The sequence below is a fragment of the Gambusia affinis genome, linkage group LG21, assembly GCF_019740435.1.
Source record: "Gambusia affinis linkage group LG21, SWU_Gaff_1.0, whole genome shotgun sequence".
Taxonomy (NCBI): Eukaryota; Metazoa; Chordata; class Actinopteri; order Cyprinodontiformes; family Poeciliidae; genus Gambusia; species Gambusia affinis.
The window spans coordinates 18,927,065-18,949,381 of NC_057888.1; the positions used below are offsets into that span (position 1 = coordinate 18,927,065).

The 22,317-nt window shown below is 39.7% G+C and overlaps 1 protein-coding gene across 2 annotated transcripts in view; it reads left to right on the plus strand.

The window, feature by feature from the left end:
* The window catches only part of LOC122824643 (partitioning defective 3 homolog), a 370,755-nt gene that overhangs the window by 197,362 nt on the left and 151,076 nt on the right, over positions 1–22,317 (plus strand). Inside the window, exons 14-16 of one of the 2 annotated variants that reach the window (XM_044105506.1) lie at positions 490–628; positions 2,076–2,207; positions 2,304–6,318. In XM_044105506.1, coding sequence (XP_043961441.1) covers positions 490–628; positions 2,076–2,191 — 255 coding nt within the window. In that variant the 3' untranslated portion in view covers positions 2,192–2,207; positions 2,304–6,318. Of the gene's footprint in view, positions 1–489; positions 629–2,075; positions 2,208–2,303; positions 6,319–14,779; positions 14,967–22,317 lie in introns of those variants that run through there. The other variant, XM_044105505.1, reaches the window with a different exon arrangement.

Here is a 22,317-nt window from a genome sequence, read left to right on the forward strand (position 1 = left end):
TGCACAATTTTGAAGTGGGAGGATTGGAACACAGATGCTTTTTACAAATGCAAACCAGAAAACCACGTCAAGCAATTTGGCAGCTGTAATTGTACTGAGATGAAATTGCGACGAGTATAGAATACAAGGTGCAGTTGTTTTACTACTTTTTATTCAGGGGCTTCACAGTATAATGGACTGAATACAGATGCATGCCACACTTTGTAGATTTTTATAGTATACCGTTTGTGTTTTTTTTTTTTTTTACACTTACAAATTATGTTCTCTTTTCCAAAAAACTAAAATTCCAATACAATACATTAAAACTTGTGGTGGGGACATGAACAAGTTTGAAACGGTTAGAGGGGTGTGATTTATTTATTTTTCCTAGTTTGCCTATTTTTGTTATATAAGTTGGATGAATGTAGCGGGGTTGCAAGACACCAACTAAGTCCAGTTAGTAGCTCTGAGATTTTAGAGTAACATGCGCTCTTGTCTGTCCATTGATAGGACAGTTCAGGAATGTTGGAGCTTCCTGTGCACGCGCCTTTGGACGACGATGAAGATCAGCTCTCTCAGTCACTCTACGAAACGATTGACTCCCCGGACAACATGCCTGCACCACGCCCTAACATACTTGCACGCAACGGTGAGTTTTGGTCGGTTGTTAAACCTAGTCACCCTCTTATGTACAGTGCCTATAAAAAAGTTTTCGCCCCCTTGCCCCCTCCCCCCTGGGAGGTTCTAACAGTTTAATTGATTTTACAGATCCACCATGAGTAACGGGGCTTTTTTTGACAAAAAAAAAAAAAAATGCTAAAAGAAACCCTTTAACGTCAAAGTGAAATCTGATAAAAATGTGTAACATAAAATAAGTGCTTGATTAAATTTTCACCCTCTTCAAGTCAGTAGTCAGCAGCTTCAGCACTGCACTCTGGTGATCTGCATTCCACTCATTGTGAGACTATTAGCACCAATTGGACTGGACCTATGTTGAATTAGGGCCGTCATTTTAAAGAGGCAGTATTATATATTTTTCAGGCATTTATGGCAATTTTAAAGTATAAATAAATTAACTGTTACCTTCAGTTGTTATAAAGATTGTATACATATCAAATAGGACTTAAAAGAAATTTGACTTCATAATTTAACACCTTGAAATTGGGTCGCTATCTCTTTAAAAACTCTTGCTCTTTCATTAGCTCCTCCTCCAGGAAGTCATCACAACATGGCTCCTCGATTAAACCTTTAATGCTTTTACCAGAAGTAACTTGTATAATGAGCTCAGTACATGGAAAGTTCCACCAGGTGTTTGCTAATTGTTGCTGGCTAGTCTGAAGGAGCTGAGTACGGGAGTCAGAAGCCTGGAAACTGAAGCTCTGAGAAGGAGCTGCATCTCTTAAGGCAGGGCTAGATCCACCCAGGTGTTTTGCAAAACTGAACGGTTGCCAGGGGAGATTAAAGGATTTCTCAAACATGCATAAAATAATTAAAGCAACACTCCAGGTATGTTTTTGACATAGGAGTAACATTGTAATGTTTAAAGGTGGCGAATATCGATGCAAACACTTATTTTATATTAAATATTTTTATGTGCCTTTTTTTTGTCTTTACGTATATTAGTTTTCACTTTGACATTAAAGAACTTTTTTGGTCATTCTTTTGTGTCACAAAAAGTCTAATTGTAGCTTATGGGAAGCACCGAGTACTTTCTATAGGCTTTTCTTTTTAGATCGATAGAATATGTACTTGAGCAGCTAACCTCGCGGACACGTTGCCTGACATTAATAACTGCGCTCATAAAATGCGCATTCCACCTCCTTCCTTCCGGGTCTCGAGCGACATCATCCTCAAAGCCCGATCTCTCCTCTTCACATTCCACAAAGCACAATTTCGCTGTTCAGCCACCCCCACCCTCCAGGGATTAACGTCAGCCCCAATCCCCCCTACCTTCACTCCACTCCGCTGGTTTCATTTGGGTCAATTCCAATTCTGGCCCGAATTAAATCAGCGGGCCAAGATCTTGGCTTCTTAGGTAGATTAGAATTGGCAATTCAATCCTCAAGCAGTCACCGCTGTCATCTCAACGTTGACAGAACCGTTCACATATCCACGTTCAGAGGCTGAAGGTGATTGCATCAGCGCGAGGGACGACAGAGCGTGGCAAGAGGCAATCCCCTCCTCCCTTCTCGGGAATTCAGGAGGTTCTTGAGAAATAGCTAAACAGGGTTGGTTCTCTTTTCAGATTTTATTTAAGTTGAACATTTGCTTTAGAGAAATTTGAGTGAATTAGTAGCGTTTTTTTATTAAATTTTTTTATGTAGTGTTGCCCTCCTGCCCTTCGCCCGCCCGCTCTCCTGTTTCATTTCCATCCACTCTCTTCCAACTCCCCCAAGAGCGATGCCACTCTGCCACTGATCATGGAAGATCAGACACTGAGTCAGAGGCAACCGACGGTTAATTAAGACTCCAGATCAATAAGGTTTGCTCCTGACACTTTACCTCCATCTGAGCCCCATCTCTCTCTCTCTCTTGCTTTCTTTCTTTCTCCATTTTTCCTCTCCTTTCTTTGTTCTGTTACTAAAATTATCTAAGTTTTATTTATTTATTTTTTTGGTTTTACACAGCTATGTTTATTTACTCCTCTGGCTTTTCAAAATGATGTTCTGATCAGCTATAATTAGGGGTTGCTATAAAGAAAAAAAAAATGTTTTCTTTTCATACCCCATTGAAGCTTCAAGGGCATCTGTCTCTGCAGAGTAGATGTCAAAAGAGGCGAGTGGAAAAGTTTTGGGGATGTGGGCGGAGCGGCTGCCAATGCGGTAAGCTATCACAGCTGAAGCTCGGCTCTCTCAGATCTCCGACGTGTCTGTCTCGTCTCGCTGTAGGAAAACGTCGGGATATTTTCCCTCCACGTCTTCGGTCTGCCTCCCGAGTTATTCCGTTATTAACCTGCGTCGAGGTTCTTTGACAGGTCTTCATCTTTTAAACTGACACACTTCTCCTGTGTGCAGCAAAGGTTGGGTTTGTATTTATAGATTTGACACACGGGTGATATTCAGCAGCTGCAGTCTAATTGGTGGATTTTCCTGTTTTTATCCAGCCGATTGGTTGGACCTTCCTTGACTTAATTTGAGGTGCCGTTTATTTTGCAATTCCTGTGTTATTCAGATATATATTCCTTCTAGAACTTTGACAACCAATGCTTCTTAACAATGTTCTGCACTTTCTTATGAGTGCACAGAATTTTGAACTTTGTTGAACTTAAAATGAAAGAAGTGGCGTTTTGACTCTGAAGGCCAAATATTCCTCTTTGGCTTTTGTTCTTATGATAGAAGAAATCAGTATCATATTTAGTTCAGTTTTCAATGTTGCAAAAAGCACAGCAGAAGGTTGACTGTACTGATAATTTTTTTTTTTTTTGTCGTACAACAAATGGCAATCTTTTTTTTTTTTTTGTCACATTTGAATTAACCGTTTTAGTTTTTTAATAGAACATTTTGAAGTGATAGAGTATGGTGTTTGAGAGTAGAAATATTTAGAGAAATTGACTTTTGAGTACAATTGATCAAATTTCAAACATTTCTCATGTAAGTGCCAAAGGCTTTAAAAATGTCACGTTATTAGAAGGGAATTCTACATGTTGCATGCAGAAATGCTGCATTTTTCCTTGAGGTACTGAATATATCCGCACATCTGCCCAAGCGTGCGCACGTTTGAGAGATTTTTTTCATTTTTGTATCGTGAAGTCTTGTAAGTCATACTTTTAAACTTGTGCATTGAAATCCCTTGTCGGGGTCTGGAGCATCCATAATGCGTCTGCATACACATCAGAAAGTATGTAGTTGTATCTGTATATATCAACATCTATTATTCCTTTAATTCTGACAAAGTTCCTGGCACAACTGGAAAAAAAACCAATGTTGTGTGATGCTGAAATATTTTCATACCTGAAAGTCCAGTAGATTCAGTTCAATTGGGGACCAATATTGTGATGTTACATTTTCAGCCGGTGTGTTTTGCTTTCACACTGCACTGTGGAACCATCCAAACTATTGAAAAACCTGTTCACCCAGTCGCCTGTGGTGGCGCTGCACCATGAACTACTGAAGGAAATGGCATGAAAGCCTCTGAAGAAGACATGAGAAATCAGTATCATATTTTCTTCTCTACAAAATGTAAACCCAAATAGAGTAGCATCCGATTTTAGCGGTTAAAGGGTTTCTCTTTTGTTTTTGGTAAAAGACCACGAGCCATTTCTCCAACTATCACTAGTTTGTTTTGGTTGTATTTACCCAGAATGCCATGCGCTGCAGTTCACTTCGCTTGACACTGAACTGCGACAGAGTTCACTTTAACCAAGCCGGTTCCTAGGTGGTTAGATAAAGCAAGAGTTCACTTTTTTGGTCCGTATCAGAGTTCAATTATGTATTCTCACCTTCTCAAATGAACTGGATTTTATCTTCAAACAAAGTAGAGCTTCATTAAAGTGGACTAAGCGAAGCTGGTTTGGATGCACCTTTAGTCTCATCTAACCTCCATTACCTCCTTCTGCATTTGTTGAAATTGAAGTTTTGCTGAGCTTCAATTGTTGCTTATTCTTTGTTGAAACAATGACTACTTTCCATAAAGAAACAATAGAAGTAGTTTCATCAACCCAGAGTCAGAAATCTGACCGTCTCTTTTGTCCATTTTAACATTTTGAAGCATCATTGGAGTATTTTTTTCTGCCTCTCTAATAAATGACATTTTCTTGTACCAAGGTTAGTTGTTCTGTTGTTATGACATTCGCCAAAGCGTCATATTCATTCAGAGAGTGCCTTGAGGGATAGGCAGAATATCCTACCGAGTCAACCTTGGTCTTGATTTGTCCGTCATGCTGATTGGTTGGCTGGCTCCTTTCTTAAGTATGTTAGTCTTTGAGGCCTTTTTATGCCAGGCATAATCAGTATATACTCTGATTGCCGAGTATCATAGTTTTTGAGTCAAAGGGCGTAAATACCAAAGCTCAAGCAATTTTCTTCTACCATTCCTTCTAACATTTTATGTTGGTTCATTACATAAAATACACCTTCTGATGTTTGTATTTAAATCAAATACATACATTGTTCCATCATTTGGACTTGCCAACTGAATTGTATTTCAAATTGTGGTACTCTACAATGTGCGAATATCTCAAATTGGCTCCTCGCTTTGACACGAGATATTTGATGGTAAATGTCTGCGGGCTTTGACGGCAAGTAGCCGGCTCCCCTCCGTCTTTTTCTGGGTGTTATTTCAGACGGACTTAGACATATTGCCTGGTGTGCGAGACGTGACAGTTGTGGTTAGAGGACAGATGTTGAGACGGGCTCAGCGAGGTCAGGAAACGCACAGCCGCCGGGGCTTGACTGACAGGTTGATGTGGAGTGTATCTAAACCCGCTAAATTACTGAATCATGAAGGTTAGACGTCGGAGTTTGAGTTGTGGCGCCGTGCACACGTTCACAGACGCAGCTACAGACAAATACACAACCTCTGCTCGCTTGAGTCATGTGAATGTTTAGTGCTAACAGAACTTAGTGGACTTTTGTATTTATTTTTTTTAGTCTGTAGGAAGACCAAAGAGAGAGGAATCCCCTAATCAAATCAGCAGTTTTTTTTCCTCTTTTGCCCGGCTCCATTATGCAGCTTCTGCTTCCATAAATGAACCGAGACTCAGAGCTAAATGAAATGGAAAGGTTTTGATGCTGAAAAATTAAGACCTGGCTTTAATCGTGAGTTATCGGAGTTGGCGGCAAATCAATAGAGCGAAAATGTAAACTTGTTCCTGCCCAGCCATGAGGAGTCTCTGTCCTGTAAAATCAGCTAACGGAGGCAATGAGTGTTCCGACATTTCACATTCAGTGTTTGTCTTTTGTTTGGAAAACGGTACTTTTTTTGGAATTGTGCAGCTGGTTTGAAATGGAAATCGTGATTACCGTGGTGACACTATGGATATTGATTAAGTGACATTTGCTTTAAAGCTGGTACGGTGGCGTCATATTGACTGTAATAATAATTTTCCTTGAACTGTGGGAGTTGCCTCTTACGGTCTGGTGTTCCGAGTTATTGACAGCTTCAGCTTCACATGTGCTTACATTACGCATTTGTACACCATGTGCAATATTGTATTAAATAATAATCTGTTTTGTTTTAATTGCCTTCTCCTCCAATATGACCTCTGATGATAAATTGCAGAATATGTCAAGAAAGTCCATTTTCCCCTCAAAAGGGGAAATTACATGGAGATTTAGGGTGTAAAAAAAAAAAAAAAAAAAAAAAAAAAAGGCATTTCCAGGAGAAGGATATGTTAAACATGATCAGATTTTTATTCCAAGGTCATTTGGATCACACACAGCTTCACTTGGGTTGTCTGTAATAGAAAAGCATCGCTAGGTGTGGGTTTCACATGCTGGGGTGAAAATTGGGACTTGTGGGCTGAAGCGTTATGTGTTGGATCCCGAGCAGATTCACACCGAGTATCGGTGCCTTACTAACACGTAGATTTGGACCAGAGTTTCGGAACGACAGTGCTGGACTTGTTTGATTGTGAAAAAAAAAAGAAAAAGAAAGTGTTTGTTGTAATGTGGACTGTAGAGATTAAGGTGCAAAATCCTGCAGTCAGTGTAGCCAAAAACAAAAAAAAACAAAAAAAACAGAAAAGAAAATGGTAGGAACCGGTCAGAAATATTGTAAACCTTTGACTTCATTTAATGTAGCTTTAGCTTTGCTTACTGAGATATATTTCTCTTATTCTTTCTGCTGTGAGCGATCATTAAACCTGTAAAGTTTTACAAAACAAGCAATAATCAAAAAAGTCTTATTTTTGTTTGTTGATTTTAATTGACACTCTAGGGATTTATGGTCATTTCTTTATGGCAACCAAAAAGATGTTTTTGTTCTCTAAAAAGGCCACACCTTTTGTGTGGCCATGTTGTCAAGAAATTACTAATTTTTGTATTGAGGTAATAGTCTCTCATACACATATATGAAAAATGATGCATTTCACATTTAGGTGACAAAATGATTACGGAGCAGCGTCTTTATGCCTGGTTTGTACAGTTAGCTTTTTCCCGTCTTTCTAACCTAAATTCTTAGCCTCCCAATTTACAGCTTCCACATTTCCAGATCTTGTACTTCTCATGACACATATAAGCTGAAAGCTCAAAAGGATAAAACAGCAACTCGGAGGTAAAAAAAAAAAAATCTGTTTTCCTGTTATGTTTTTGGGCCTTACTTTCTCTCCTTTTCTCTCTTGCTGCCTAAGTCAATAGTGAGTTGTTGGAGGGAAAACAATACACAATTTCCTTTTAATCCACTCTTATACATCTGTGCTTCTCATGACATGATTTCAAAACCTCAATGATGCTGACAGTAACTGTATGCACAAGCAGCTCTACAGTGAAGAACGCTGCTGTCAGGACGTTATGATAAAGGTGCATTTCCTGATGGTGTGCCACAAGAATTAGTGTTCGGACCATTTGATGTTTAACTTGTTCCAGTTGGTCTCCAGGAGAGATTGCTCTGACCCCTTCTGTCCTCTTCCATCCAGATATATGGCTTTTATATATATATATATATATATATATATATATATATATATATATATATATATATATGGGCTGCTGTGTGAGGAAGCATGACCTTTCTTAACTTTGGGTCCAGAATATCTAAGGGTGATCCCCCTGGTCCCCATGGAGAAATGTGACAGTCATGAAAATGTCTGGGATAGAGTCATGACAGTATGCCAGACCTTCACCGTTTTCAAAGCTTCACTGGAACAATGTGCCATGATTAACTCTGTCAAAAGGGGTTGGGTTAAATAAGATGCGGTGAGTCATTTTAGAAGACGGAGCGATAAAATCTTCACATTTTCACGGTGAAGCGATTCATAATAAAACCTGTGCTCACTTTTTCCAAGCTTGCAGTTAGTAATCACTGTTTGACTCCAGGCATCTTAAATATGTCTTTCTTGCAGAAGTAAGCCATTGTCATCGAAGCCCTTTTTACTAAATGACCAGATCAGTTGTGCTGATGTGGGAATGGGTCCTGTAACATGGTGGAAACCTGCTGGACAAATGGCCCAGACGTTCGCCCGGGTGTGCATAAAGACAATGGTTTTCACCGGTGTGTACTTAAAGTGATTACCTGCTGCAGTCCATGTGTGGGTTTTAAAGCCACACATGGCAGCAGGGATCAACTAATGATCTCTCCTCCAGTCAAATCAATAGGCCAAAGCGTCAGAGAGGGAAGGAGGACGCGAGAGAACACAGAGGAGAAATCATAAAGGAGAAGGGAGATTGTGTGGGGCTATTAGTGTGTCCTCCCACCTTACAGTTTAGTGTTTGAAGGGGCAAAGCCTGGTCAGCAGACAGATGGAGAGAGAGAGAGGAGTCAGGCGCTGGTCTGTTGGGATGAATGCAGCCAGGTGGCACTGTAGGTCTGAGCTCATCAGTCTGTGGATGAGGGAGGAAGAACATCGCCGCTTTAGTAGCGTAAGAGGGTTTCCATGAGTTCAGCACAAGAGAGGGGTGCACTTACACTGCATCTTGGAAGCAGTTTATCTTATTTTACCCAAATTTCAACAATTGAGATTGAATTGTTTCACATTTTGTCAACCACAAGCATGAATGTAAAATTGTTGTGTAAAATTGACTTTTTTGAGCTTGACGTCATCTTATAAAATTGTTCCCTCATCAAAAGCACACCTGGAGTGTTGACTTGATTCTTTCATGCATGTTTGAGAAATCCCTTAATCTCTGTGGCAACCATTCAGACATTAAATGGTTAATTTAATCTCTGAAGAACACCCAAAACACCTGGGTGCCTTTGAGACGAATCTCCTCCTCGGAGCTGTAGTTTCCAAGTTTCTGAACTTCTGCCCTCAGAACAGCCCTCCCCCACTCAGCTACTTCAGACTAGCCACTAGCAATTAGCAAAGACCTGGTGGAACTGGGCATCTGCTGAGCTCACAGTACAAGCTCCTTCTCAGTGAAATGCTGATAAATTGTTGTTAAAGGGTTAATAGCGGAGCGATGCTGTGATGAAAGAGCCTGAGTTTTCAAAAAGACAGAGGCCCAATTTCAAGGTGTTAAATTACAAAGTCAAATTTGTTTTAAGTCATATTTGATATATTTGTATAGAGAGGTTTCCTATAGCAACTGAAGGTAACATAGACACTTGACTGTTTATAAAATGGCACAAAGTGCCTGGAGAATACATTATACTGCCCTTTTAATAGCCAACACAAACTAGGGTATAGTTGTGAAGTCAATGGAAGACATCCATTAATTGGTTTTTATTTTTATTACAAATCAAACTCTGAACAGTGAGCCATGCATTTGCATTTAGCCCCTTATACCACTTACTGAAAAACACCACAATCCATACCAACTAGAGTTTATCTCTAGTATGCTTGGTTCTTAGAATACATCCAGCAGTTTTGTGAGGTTCTCAGAAAGAGAACATCAGTATTAACAGCATGAAATCATAAAACACCTTTGATCTGAATGTCCATTTCATAGTTAATGCACTACAAACGTTGGTTTGCGATAAAGTTCAAAGGGTGCGAACATAAAAACTAAAACTATCTAATAATCTATCTCTGATTATTAGTTTATTGAATTTATTTTAAACTGGTTTTCTCTGAGGCACAATCCCAATGAAATTCTGTGTTCCAACACTGCAATTAATGATCACCATAATCGAAATGACTTTAATGCGTTTCAGCTGTTAACTATAATTCTGTTAAGCTCTAACATTTCGGCTTGCTCATTACATTACTGCTACTTGGCACACGCCGACCAACAACTTCTGCTCTGTGTTTTTTTGGTTTTTTTTAGCAGGACGCTAACTGGAATAAGACGGTGTTTATCTGCCTCAGGACTGGGTGGCTCATAAGTGGCCCTTTCCAAAACGCAGTGAGACCATCAGGTCGTAACGACCCGGTCATGTTACCGGGGAAATCTCCTGCCAAACAGAACCTTCTGCGCAAAAACACTGAATAACCCCCTTTGTGAGAGGACCGGTTTTCTGTGGACTATTTATCATAATTGGTAATATTTATTCTCATGTGAACTCATTTTAAAATTGTGCTGATTACTCCCAATAGCTTCATAATATTCATGTTTTTCCTCTCCTCTGTTTATTCTGCAAACAAAAAGAAAAAAATTGCATGAAAGGTTCTTGTGTTTTTGGGTTTTTTTTCTGTTTTTTTCATCAGGATTGTTGAGGTCATAAAAAGCTAAATAACAGCATTTTTCTGATTTTTAGCCAAGATATGAGTTCTGGGGTTGGGTAGAAAACAATAATTGCATTCACAGCGCTCAGGTTTCTGAGTTTATTTTTGCTCTGGTGCTTTTAGATAAGGAACAGCTTTGAATAAAAAATAAATAAAAACGACCCCACATTAATCACGAGAGTAAATTTTTATGGAGTCAACAGCTGGTACAACATTCCATGTGCGTGAAATAAATCAGAATATCTTCTGTTAAGTCATTATACCAATAAGAAAAGTTAAAAAAGAACATTTTTACCATAACAAACAGCTGCAAATGTACATCTGGATGGCTGATGGATGTGAAAGCCTGTTGATCGGATTTGCCGTTCTCACCGCTGAGGCTGTGAGCAGCTGGTAAAAGTTAGCGGTGGTAAAACTGCCTACTTGGTGGCTGGATTTGAACCGCAGTGTTGCTTCCTGTTCAGCCCAGGTTTTTATGAACTCAAGAGCCTGTCCCCACAGATCTCCGTGCCGCTTGCACTGTTCCACCTTCGTGCACCTTGCTTCGTTTCCCCCGGTAACACAGTCACGTCGGCATCAAGTGCAACGAGGATAAGGGGCTTCGGTTTGCGGGTTGGCCATTTTGGCTCATTATGCCGACAACTGCAGAACATAAAGTTCTCCGGTTTCTCTAACTATTTTCACCTTTCCAAGCATCACCGCCGGCCCGGCTGTGGCTGTCCAATAGCCTTCTAACTCGTGTGTGTGCAAAAGTGAATGAGTTTTGACAATGCTTCGTCTGCACTTTCTACGTCTTGTGTCAAGAGTTCCTGGCTGGGTATGTTTATGACGCTCCCAGCTTCCAATTAAAGCTGTCCTTTGCCGAGTGCCAGGCCGTCATGAAAGAATACGAGGTGATTATTTGTAATTTATTGTCCTGAAGAGGACATTGTGAGAACACAAGTGAATGCTACATTCTTGGGCGTGTAAGTGACAAAAAAAAAAAAAAAACACACACACACAACAAAAAACAACCTTTTGTATGATGGCAAAAACTGCTGCGCTACTCCAGGTTGGAGCCATGACATTTTCAGCTTAGCAACGAGCGACGTACTGACCAAATCATTTTTTTGTCCGTCTTACATATCTGAATTATTTAATAGGAGGCATTCACCCTTTGCTTCTTATTTTAGTTCAGTATCATGCAGCTAAATTTGTTATCGGCTTCTTGAAGTAGCCCTGTTACAGCCGTTGGATAAATGAGTTACGAAGACTATAACATTTTCCTTTGAGATTAGTTATTTAATATTTGAAATGTAACTGAATTGGACATGCTTAAATATTTGATGCTTTAACTTGTAGTGAATTAAATGCACTCAATAACCTGTGGTATATATTAGCATTAGGATTGTTTCCCATTTCATCCCAGGAGTTCCCGCAGGACAGCCATGTTTCTAAACATAATCAGACTCAACATGCAGTTAAACCTAAAATCCATTTCATTTCATTTCTTTTTTTTTCTTTTTTCTTTTTTGTCTGATTGGAAATGAGATGGGTATCTCTCGACAGATGACACAATGTGAAATAAAAACTATATATATTTTTCCTGTCATCAAATAGTAAAAGTTATTTACATCTTTGTAAAAATGCAACAATCCAACCCTTCTTGTAATTACTGAGCAACTTTCCCCTGGTTTTGGTAATGAACTCCAAAACATTTGAAGTTTATTAAAATTATTAAACCTTTTTAAAATTCAAGTTGGCTGTATAAATGTTCTGGGTGACTCCAGAACATTTGTGTTGCATCCAATCAGAGTAAACCAGTTAAGGAAGATATTATTATAAACACAAATCTGACAGATGTATTCATAATTTTGGATTCGGACGCATTTTCTTCAATCTTCAAAAATTCTACCTTTTGCTCCTCGTGATAATGCACGAGGATGTTTGCTCTCTGTTTTGAGCAAGACTGGAACTTTAGTTCATTCATTTTGATGAATGAGATTCAAAAATGTAACTGAAGTATTTACATTTCCCAAAAAATGAAGTGATTGCAAAGAGTGACTCGGAGAGAAGCAGAAGATTTCTAGACATGCAACTAAGTGACAAAAGTTCCATTCTATAAAACATAGAGACATTTGACTTTTCTCCAATAAATCTGCATGACTTACAGTACGAATTGTAAAGCTGCTGGATTAATGATTAGTGGAGATGTTGGACCTGTATGGTTGAATTAACCTTTTCTCTTTTTTTTTCACACGGATATGAGAGGTTTGTTTTCCGCCCATGGTTTTCCCCTCCTCTTTGTTTTGTTTGAGCGAGTCCTTATACTCAGCTATACATTTCACTGCTGCGCTGATTGCTGCTCCGATTTTCCTCCGCCGTGTTCATTCATCATGTGCATGTTTTGCCCCCACCCCCGTCAAATTAAGAACTCTCTCGTTGGAATCACGCCAGGCTAAATATTGTTGTCTGCTGTTAGTGATTAAGCACAATTGTTCCTAAGCTATTAGATTTGGGAAAATGACTCCGCTTCATAATGGAAACATAAGCAAAGGCCACAGGAAGTTCTGAAAAGCCTTCCCTTTAATGGCGAGCAGGTGATCTGGTAATGGGTCTTGACTTTGAGCTGATGCGTGTGTCACAGCCTGAGTGAATTGTCCCACCCAGCTTTGTAATTCCGCTTCTCATGAAGCCGAGCGGCTCCTCCGCTGCCCTTGGTGCCGAGTGCCAGAACATTCCCCATTGACTTTGATTCCTGAGGAGCAGCAAAGGAGCAATTGTGGATGTCCTCAGCAGGGACGGTCGGGAGGGACAGAATACAGATCAGGGAGGCTCTCCTCGGCGTTTGTCCTTGACAATGGCTGAAGCGACTTGTGTCAAAAAAGTTTAGTCCGGAGGAATAGTAGACTAGATTCTGGATGGCAGGTCTTTTAAGCTTCCCTTATAACTCATAATGTCCTTTTTGTGGTTGTCAGTCGCTGGCTGCCATTTGGCAGGTGTAGTTGAATACAAACAGAATTTGTTTGTCTTCATATCGGTCAGCTCGTTAACAGGGTTATGAGACAGAGAGGGATGAAAAACAACCCAGAACGTTTGTATTCCTCAGAGATATACCCAAGAGTAATTTGTTGCCACTTTCCAGTCTTTGTCGTTGGGAAAATTTTGACCTGTCAGGATCAATTTGAGCTAATTCCGATTTGATTTGAAGAACTGAAATGACTACATGAAAGCGACATTCTTTTTTTTTTTTGTCTATTTTTTTTTTCCGCGGTAAGGAGTCATTAATAATTTATAGAGGTGACATCATGTTGCTGTGGTACAATGGAAAAGAAAGTCTTTTCAGAAGTATGCATCTGAAATTAGCCTAGTTAGCACAGCTAGCATTGCAAAAAAAGAAAAAAAAAAGTTCTTCATGTATATTTCCGTGGAATGAAGACAGTTCACGTTGTTTTAGCATTAATCCGGCTCTAGTGGCTTTATTGAACTGCAATGTGACATGAAAAAAGGCAGAGAGAAAGAAGACATGTACAAAATGGCACAAGAGTGGGAAATGTTGAGGACTGTAGCTTCTGCTAGCTCGCCTTCTAGCTCTACCAACTGAGCCATCCAACGTCCTGCAGATCTCTCTCTCTCTCTCTCTCTTTTTTTTTTACTTAACTTTTGTTGTTTTTAGTCATTTACCAGCCAGTACGGGACGTTTTGTGTTATCGTTCTGGTTGTTGTTTCTTAGGCTTCAGATTAGATGCAGATTAACATGCAATGCATTTGTGTCATGAAGTCAAATGTTCAGATCTTAATCTTAGGGGAGGGAAATGACATAAGAATTTCTCACCGGAAAATTAGGTGGTTCTCTCCAACTTCAACCTCTAAGGCCAAGATGGCTGCCAACAATTTAATACTTGATATACGTAGAACAAAGGGTTAAATATTTTCACTTCTAATCATGTGTATCTCATAAAATTTTTGACACCATGTGCCACACAACTTTATTGCTATATAATGTTGCGATAAATTGTTTTACCAATATGGTGTGTTTAGTGGTCAGAAAAAGACAGAATGTTTCTGTTTCAGACCGGTTTCTGTGGGTGTCTTTGCCTTTCTTGAGAATCAAAATTATTTTCTGATAAACAATCTGCTTGTTTTAGAAATATGTTCCAGATTCCTAGTTTCCTGTGGGCTTCGCATTGCCAGCGTTCCCCTGATTAGCACTCGTTTTAACCTTTTTTAACGCCAGTGTCCTTGAAACAGGCTTATAGGAAATGTTCATTGTGCAGTCACACAGTGTTGCTGTCCTTGTCTGAAGTTATCTGTTGGCTGGATGCTTTATCTTAGCAATTTGTGAAGCAAGATATTATTATGTTTATCACACAGCGTCTTTGAAGGAAGCGGAGTCTGAAGTTGCTTCGGTATGATCACATATTTGTCAGATATTGTGCTATCAGGCCTCCCTGACTGCATGGAATTGAATATTGATGGCGTTTTAAAAGTTTGAAAGTCATACTTTCGAAGGAACTTAAGTAAATGCCTCCCCGCTTAGCCGCTGTGTTTCTTTTGCAGGCCTCTACCAGCTCTCTCCAACTGTGAACATGCCACAAGACGACACGGTGATGATTGAGGACGATAGGCCGTCCCTGTTTCCTGCCCACCTGTCTGACCAGTCGTCCTCCAGTTCCCACGACGAAATGGGCTTGGTGGGCGAAAACCCGGTCGCCTGGATACGTGAGATGCCCAATCATAATGAATGGTAGGTTGCAAGTTGTTCTTTAGAACTGGCTGAATTTTTCATGTATCATTGAACTCTAGGTAACCCTTGGTGGAGAGAAGCAGGATGGTGGTTGTTTTAAGATTTTTAACTAAAAAGGTAGCTGCTGTGAAGTATTGCCTCTTCATTTTACCATCACAACATATTCATAACTCTAAGCCTTATCATATTTTACCAAATTTTAAGTGAAATACAGTGGTAGGGTGTGCTGTGGTGGCGCTGGGGTTAAGCACAACTCACATAAGGAGGCCGTCGCAGGTTCGATTCCCAGCCTGGCAACCTTTGCCACGTCTTCCCCTTCTCTTATTACATTTTAGAGCCAATAAAACCGTAAAAAATAAATTATAGTAGACCATGATGCTAAAGACAACCCAATGAAATAAAATAAAACAACCGTTTCACTTCATTACTGGTGTCCGAACGTTTTGCCCTGATTGTTAAAACTGGCAAATTTAAATAACTGGCCGGCCAAAAAACTCATTAAATAAAAAATGCTAAAAGCTTGTTTTTTTTTGTGTTTTTTTTTTTTTTTTTCTACTTGCTCAAAAAAAAACAAAAAAAACTTTTTAATGACACATACAAAGGACTTTAAGAGAAAAATTTCAACATTTTTTGGGTTATCAATTGTTGGCCAAAACTTACTATGGTGTGGTCAGGGGCCGAACATAATCACTCTATGGGCCACAGATGGCCCCAGGGCCACACTTTGGACAGCCCTACATGATATTGCACATACACTAGAAAGTTGAAAACTAAAAACAGTATTATGTAAACTATGGCATTACCTTTTATGCTAAGTAGTTAATAAATAGAGTGCATATGAGTTTTTAGCCAGTAGAGATATAAACCAAAGTAACTATAATTACTGCAAAAAGGTGATTTTATGTAAGTGTTGACGGAAGGGGGGCATTTTATAATTTTACATTTTAAAATGTAAAATTTCTTTACATGTCAAAATGATTCACTTGGTGTTGATCTGTCACATAAAATCTAAACTAAATAATTTGAAGTTAGTTGTACCATGTCAAAATGTGAACAGTGTCACACTATAGGACAAGGCACTGTGTTGTCCAGTGTAATTTATGGCCTGACTTGGAGCAGGTCAACCAAACGACTGCATAGCAACCAAAAGAGAGAACTACAGGATTGTGATTTCATGTTGCATTAAGGTTCTATATGAACTCAAATGTCTGTCTGGCTTTTAGTATAAACTTTTGTTGGTGTGTGTGCTGTGTAAGGGTGTTTGTTCAATAATTGATTAGCAGTAGAAGTCAAATTGTGAGTAAAAAGACTCTCTGGGGCTCAAAGTTCCTCCACCTCCTCAACTCCAACCACCCATGGGATTTTAGTGACCGACTCGGCGTGCGGACCACAGGCCTGGCTGCAGCACCCTCGTAATAAAATGAAGCCAAGGCTCATCAACCTTGTCAGAACACGAAGTCTCTGTTGGGAATGGACGGCTTAAGCTGAGGAACCCTTTTTGCACCATGCTTGTTAAAAAAAAGGCAGACATTTTAGCAGTTCAACAGTGCTAAGGTAGCACAGGCATCCACCTTAGTGCTTTAATATGTGTATATATATATATATATATATATATATATATATATATATATATATATATATATATATATATATATATATATATATATATATTTATATATATATATTAAGCTGTGTATTTTTTTTTTTACGTAACAATCTTAGACCTTACACCAAAGATAGACTTGCTGAGTCATTTTTTTTTTCTCCACAATTCAAAGTTTTCCTCTCCCTAAAGTCTCTCCCTCTGTTCCTCTCTTCCTCTGACTCATTTATTATGGATGAGTGGATTTGCTCAGCATGCCTGCTGTTCATGATGTCAGAGGTTTGTCATAGTGGATTAGGTCTACAGCATATGTCTGAAATGCACTCAGACTTCCTCACGCCCCGGCTACACACGCACACACGCGCGCGCACACACACACGCAGACCCGTGCTACCCACACACAACCACGGTGTGTTGATGCGCACGGGGCTGGAGTTTTACCACATACCGGAGCCTGGGGTTATTCTGAATAATTCATGTTTTGAAGTCACAGACACACATCAGGCACACATTGGCTTTTACTCACCAGCTAACAGCTGGCTGCAAACAGTAAGAGTGCATCGTCTTTCTGACTTACTTATACCGTTTCTCATTTTTCTTCCAACATCTCATTGGAAAAAAAAAAAAAAAAAAAAAAAAAACATCCAGGGGGAGGGGGGCTGCGGGTCAGCCAGAGTCCAGTGTACTGGAACTGTTGCTTTTTAATTAAGCTCTTGCTATAGTTGAAGTCAAGGGTCTGTGTAGATTGAATATGTATTGTGCAGAGCTGGGAGACTCTCACCTTTGCCCTCTATTATTATCCAGCCTTCTGTCCTCACGGGAGAACCTGGCCAAGGCCACAGCTATGAACATGCTCTGCATACGCAAGAGTGGCTGGACGGCTTGTTAAATCAGTGTGTTTTTAGACTCTCCCTCTTGTCCTCCTTACTGTCCCTACAATTGGACAAATTAGTATTTTCCATCTCCTACCTCTAATTCCTTTTGTCCATCATGTTGCAGATACAACGCCTTGGAAAACGTATGCACACCCAATGAGGTTTGGGCAACCACAAACCTGAATGTATGTAATTGGGATTTCATGGTGGACCAACTCGAAGCATTGCCTGATTGTAAAGTCGAGGAAGAATGATGCATGATTTCACAGTCTATTAGAAATAAAAAAATTAGAAAAGCGTGGTATACATTTGTATTCAGCCACCTTTATCTCTAAAAAAAATACAGAACCTCCATAAGAACCTCCATAGAAACATTGAAGCTGCCTATTTTTAACAGTTGAAACATCAAATATACCTTAACATGCTTTAATGCGCACCGTCTTAGCACTACCGCAGAAGCTAACAATCACAATCTTCTGTATCTCCAATCTTGATGGTTACAGCCAATCAAATAAATGACTCTCCTGTATTGGTTGTTTTGCATATGCCAGTCTAGCTATTTCCACTTCCCAAGCTAGATTTTTATTAATGTATGAATATTCTCAAATATAAGTGGTATTAGTTTAGCACATAATCAAATATGTTGAAGTTTTTCCTTGTAATGTAAAAACACTGGAAGACTTCTGGCACCGCTTTACTTTCTTTTCTTTCATCGTGTTTTGATCTCTGCTTTACTTTAATTGTCTCTTCTCCAGATTTCTCTTTGGTTCATCCTCATCATCGGTTCTTAGCCTGTGACACAACCTCTGTGACGGGACGGACCTTTTGAAGAGACTTACAGGAAAACAAGCTATATTTTCTCAATGTCCTTCGCTAATCCCATGTAGCCTATCCCGTGAAGCGCTGTTGAATGAGTCAGTTTTATAGGAAACGGATAAAGTTAGAATGTGAACTTTTACCAGTCCTTTTTGTGCAATAAATGTTAGGAGCAGTGTCTTTCTCTTCAAACTAGCTTTAAAAGTCAAAGAGTCTCCATGCTTTAGTCTAAAAGTCTGAGCTCCGTTGCTGCCTGGGTGTAGAGGAGTTTGTGAAGCTGATGCAGAGCAGGATGGTGATGGAATCCAGCATGTGCTATCTCCTGGGTTTCAGTGGATAAATAAAGGCTTTAAATTATTACTTTGCATATCAGCACTAAAGGTTGCTCAACACCGGGTTCCGACCCTCCACATTAATTTCCTCGGCTGCGTCTCCCTCCTCCTCCTGCTCCTCCGTGAGCTTTAATGGAAAGCCAAACAGGAAGAACCATGTCGAAGTGATATTAAGCAAGACACATACAGCACACCAGTAGATATAGTGTCCAAATAATGGGAATAAACAAAGAGATAAAAGGATTTGCTAATTGGAACCGGATGACTTTTCGTATTTATGGCAGATTTAGTCGAGTGAAACAGGAAAAATAGGAATGCTTCTTTTCTCCACCTGGTTTTTGTCTCAGGAGTTGATGGAGTGCAGTTGTGCTTTCATAAGGGCGTGTGTGTTTTCTCGCTGCGCTCAGACCCGAGCTGTCTAAATGTCCTAAATCCTAAATCAAGATGTAGGAAAAACATTTGAGTCGAGGGAACTCAGAGGGTCAATCCCGTCAGGTGTGCAGCGAACTGTATTAAATCTACGGCCTGAAGTCTCGGCTCCGTCGCCCGTTCACGTTTTCCTTTCACGAAAGTCGCTGCATTATGTGATTTGTACTGAAACGCTACCTACTTTGTCTATAAAGAATAATAAAATAAAAAGCGACTTTTCAGCTTATCTGTGACAAAATATGAGTGAGTGTGTGCTTAGGAGACGTTTCGGAGACAAAAGGAGCTCTGCAGCATCCTGGCTTTGATTGAGGGAGGAATGAAAGCGTCTGTCTTCTCAGAAATTCAGACTCTCTTTCGTCTGTGAACTCAGAGTGATCTTTGTTCTTTTCTTAAGCTGCTCCCAGTTTTGATGCTGAACACAACAAACTTTGTGCCAACAGCAAAGTTCTGATGAATCATTAACTTTTAAAGACCGTATTATAGTCTAGAACTCAAGGACTTGTATTTGTGTTTTTAGTTGTTAGTTTTCTGGCACACGTAGTTTTGGAGGTGTAAAAGATAATCATAATTTTAATATAACGCTCCGAAAATAGGTTTCCCCAACTATCTACAGTTATTGTTTTTACCGTTTCTCTCCTTTTCATGACTAAAACTTGAGAAGTGTGGTATGAAAGTAATCTGCCAGTGGAACTATTACTTTTACTGAATATTAAGGAATTACTGACTAAGAAAAAGCTCCCATGTCTTGTTGAAATGTTAGTCGAGAGTTACTTTTGTCTTATTTCCAGTGTGCTAAGATATTTACACAAAAAAGAAAAGAGACCAAAAATCCTCGGTAAGGTTTTGAGAGGCTTTCATTGCCCGTCAAAGGGCAGCCAGCCTGTCTTGTTTCATTATTTATGTTTACTGATTTATATCAATCGCCAAATATATTCAGGCTTCGGACCTTACCAAAACCCGAATATAAGCAAATCGTTTAAAAAAAAAAAAAAAAAGGGAAGAGATTATCATAAAATCCTTACAAAAACAATAGAAAACCAGTGGGAGCTCTGCAGCAGCGGTTAGTGCGGTCTGGATCTTTCTCCTGGACGCGGCTGAGGCGGGTGTCAGCTCCTATTAAGTAAAGAGAGCGGCGAATCGGACAACCAGAGAGACGGTGTGAGAGAGAGAAGGAGAGTGAACTAGACTGTGTCCTCCTCGGTCTCCATGAGATGTCACAGGTGGAGACATCATTTCGCAGGCAGCCCTGACACAGGCTGTCAACCAGCCAGAATGGAAAAGGATTCCAGTCAAACATACAGACAGACATTTATTTATTTATTTATTTCCCCCCCCCCCACACACACCCCCACCCACAAACACACAGACGTGCTCTGTCTCGCGAGTGTTTAGATACACATTGGCTGGTAAACAATTTCACAAATTAACATATAAAGTGGAAAAAAGGTCCACACAGACCCGGGCAAACAAACTTTGCAGGCAGACTGCCTACTTGGGTTGACTCCCTAATAGTCTCTATAATCAGCAGGGTAACTAAAATCCCCTAGTGCTCCATTAAGCTCATGCTTTTCTCATCAAGTTATCAACATAATGACATAGAAATGCAAAAAAGGCCCGCAGTGCACACCCACCCACACACACGCGCTATTTGATCTGAAAAGTTCATGTAGGTTGGGCGTGACTGTATTTGTCAGGTAACACACATTTCCACACATCCATTTTTTTATTTTTATTTTTTTTTCCAGAAATGCCACAAGTGCCCTGTAGCTGTGTGCATACTGAGTATGTTTCACTGGGACGCCGCTGCTAAAAACATGTCATGAATGTTCTCATTCCTTCAGTCCCCCTCCCTGTGTTTATCTCCAGCTCGCTGCACAATGCTCGGGGTGTGGCGGCGACATGTGGCACGCTGTGCCTCTTTGATTGTGCTGCAGCTGAATTTCAATATTTGTGATAATGCAACCTGTTTGCTAAGGATTTTTTCCGGCAAGTGATTTCTGGCTACGCTGGTTTCTCTTTAGGAACTGCGGCATAAGAAGAAGTGAAATTAGATTTGCAGCATTTCTGACATTAAAAACAAGAGACAAGAGATAGAATTAGTTGGGAGTATCTAGTGTTAGTGAATAGTTGTTTTTTTTATTTTACAGCTGTTAGCAAAGCTAGCATTACGACAACAGTTTGCTTGGTGTGTGTCCTCTGCAAACCTTTGACAGAAGTTGGAATCTTAATAGGATAATAGAGCAACTTTGCTGTACTCAGTCTATCCTTTCTGTTGTCAACTTAAGTCTTTCTCCTGCTTTCTTGCAACTTGGATGACATGCAGACATCTCTAATCCCCATCTAATATCGTCTTTGCTCCTTTATACGTTCAGGGTAGCAAAGAGGTTTGGGTTTCTGCTTACACTCGTCTCCAAAGTCATTGGATCAATGGAAGGGGTCCTTAGTCCTTTTCCAGGCCACAAAAGCTGTTTCCATTACAAATGTGTACAAAACTTTGTCAATATTCCGCTAATGTCGAAAAAACACAATTGTGGCGATTCCGTCAAGTAAGAAAGAAGCGCAATTAAAAACGTACGTGAATGAGTTTGTTGACACAGTAAGTCATTTAAAAACATCATCCTCCGACCTCTTCCTATCACCATCTTTGTGATTTGCTCCAGTGTTTTTTTTTTTGTTTTTTTGTTTTTATTTGGCGTTTTTTCCATTCAGCAAATTTGTCAAAATGTCAAATTGCACAATTATATAATCAATGGAAACATCGAACAAAACAAATGCATACAAAATCAAAACAAATAAAAATAACAACAAATATACAAAGTATTAATAGATTTATTTGATTTTCTTTTTTCACCGTTTCCTGAAGGTGAACGAAAAGTGTTTTTTTCTGATTGTCGTCTGGTGCACGTCTGTAGCAACTTCACATGTAATGCCTTATGCACTGAAGGCAGCCCAGCGATCAGCAGCTCAGCCATCCAGTCAGCTGAATCAGAGCACTCAAACCTCTGGAGAACATTTCTCTGCTTTCTCTTCTATTCTGGCTTCGACGTGTGTAAATATTTTTTCAGGACTTTTACCTTTTATGCATAGAAAACCCACAATAAGATGGATTTTCTATGCATCTATTTCAAGTTCTTATTTTGCACATAAGCTAATTATAGGTGAAGTCACTATAAGGTGATTGTCAGTGCAGAGACCTTTTAGCAAGCGCCACTTTGCGACAAGGCCAGTGTGCAGTTTGACACATTTTCGTTTCCTGCGAGGAAGGCAGAGATGGGAACACTAATGCAAAATGCAAG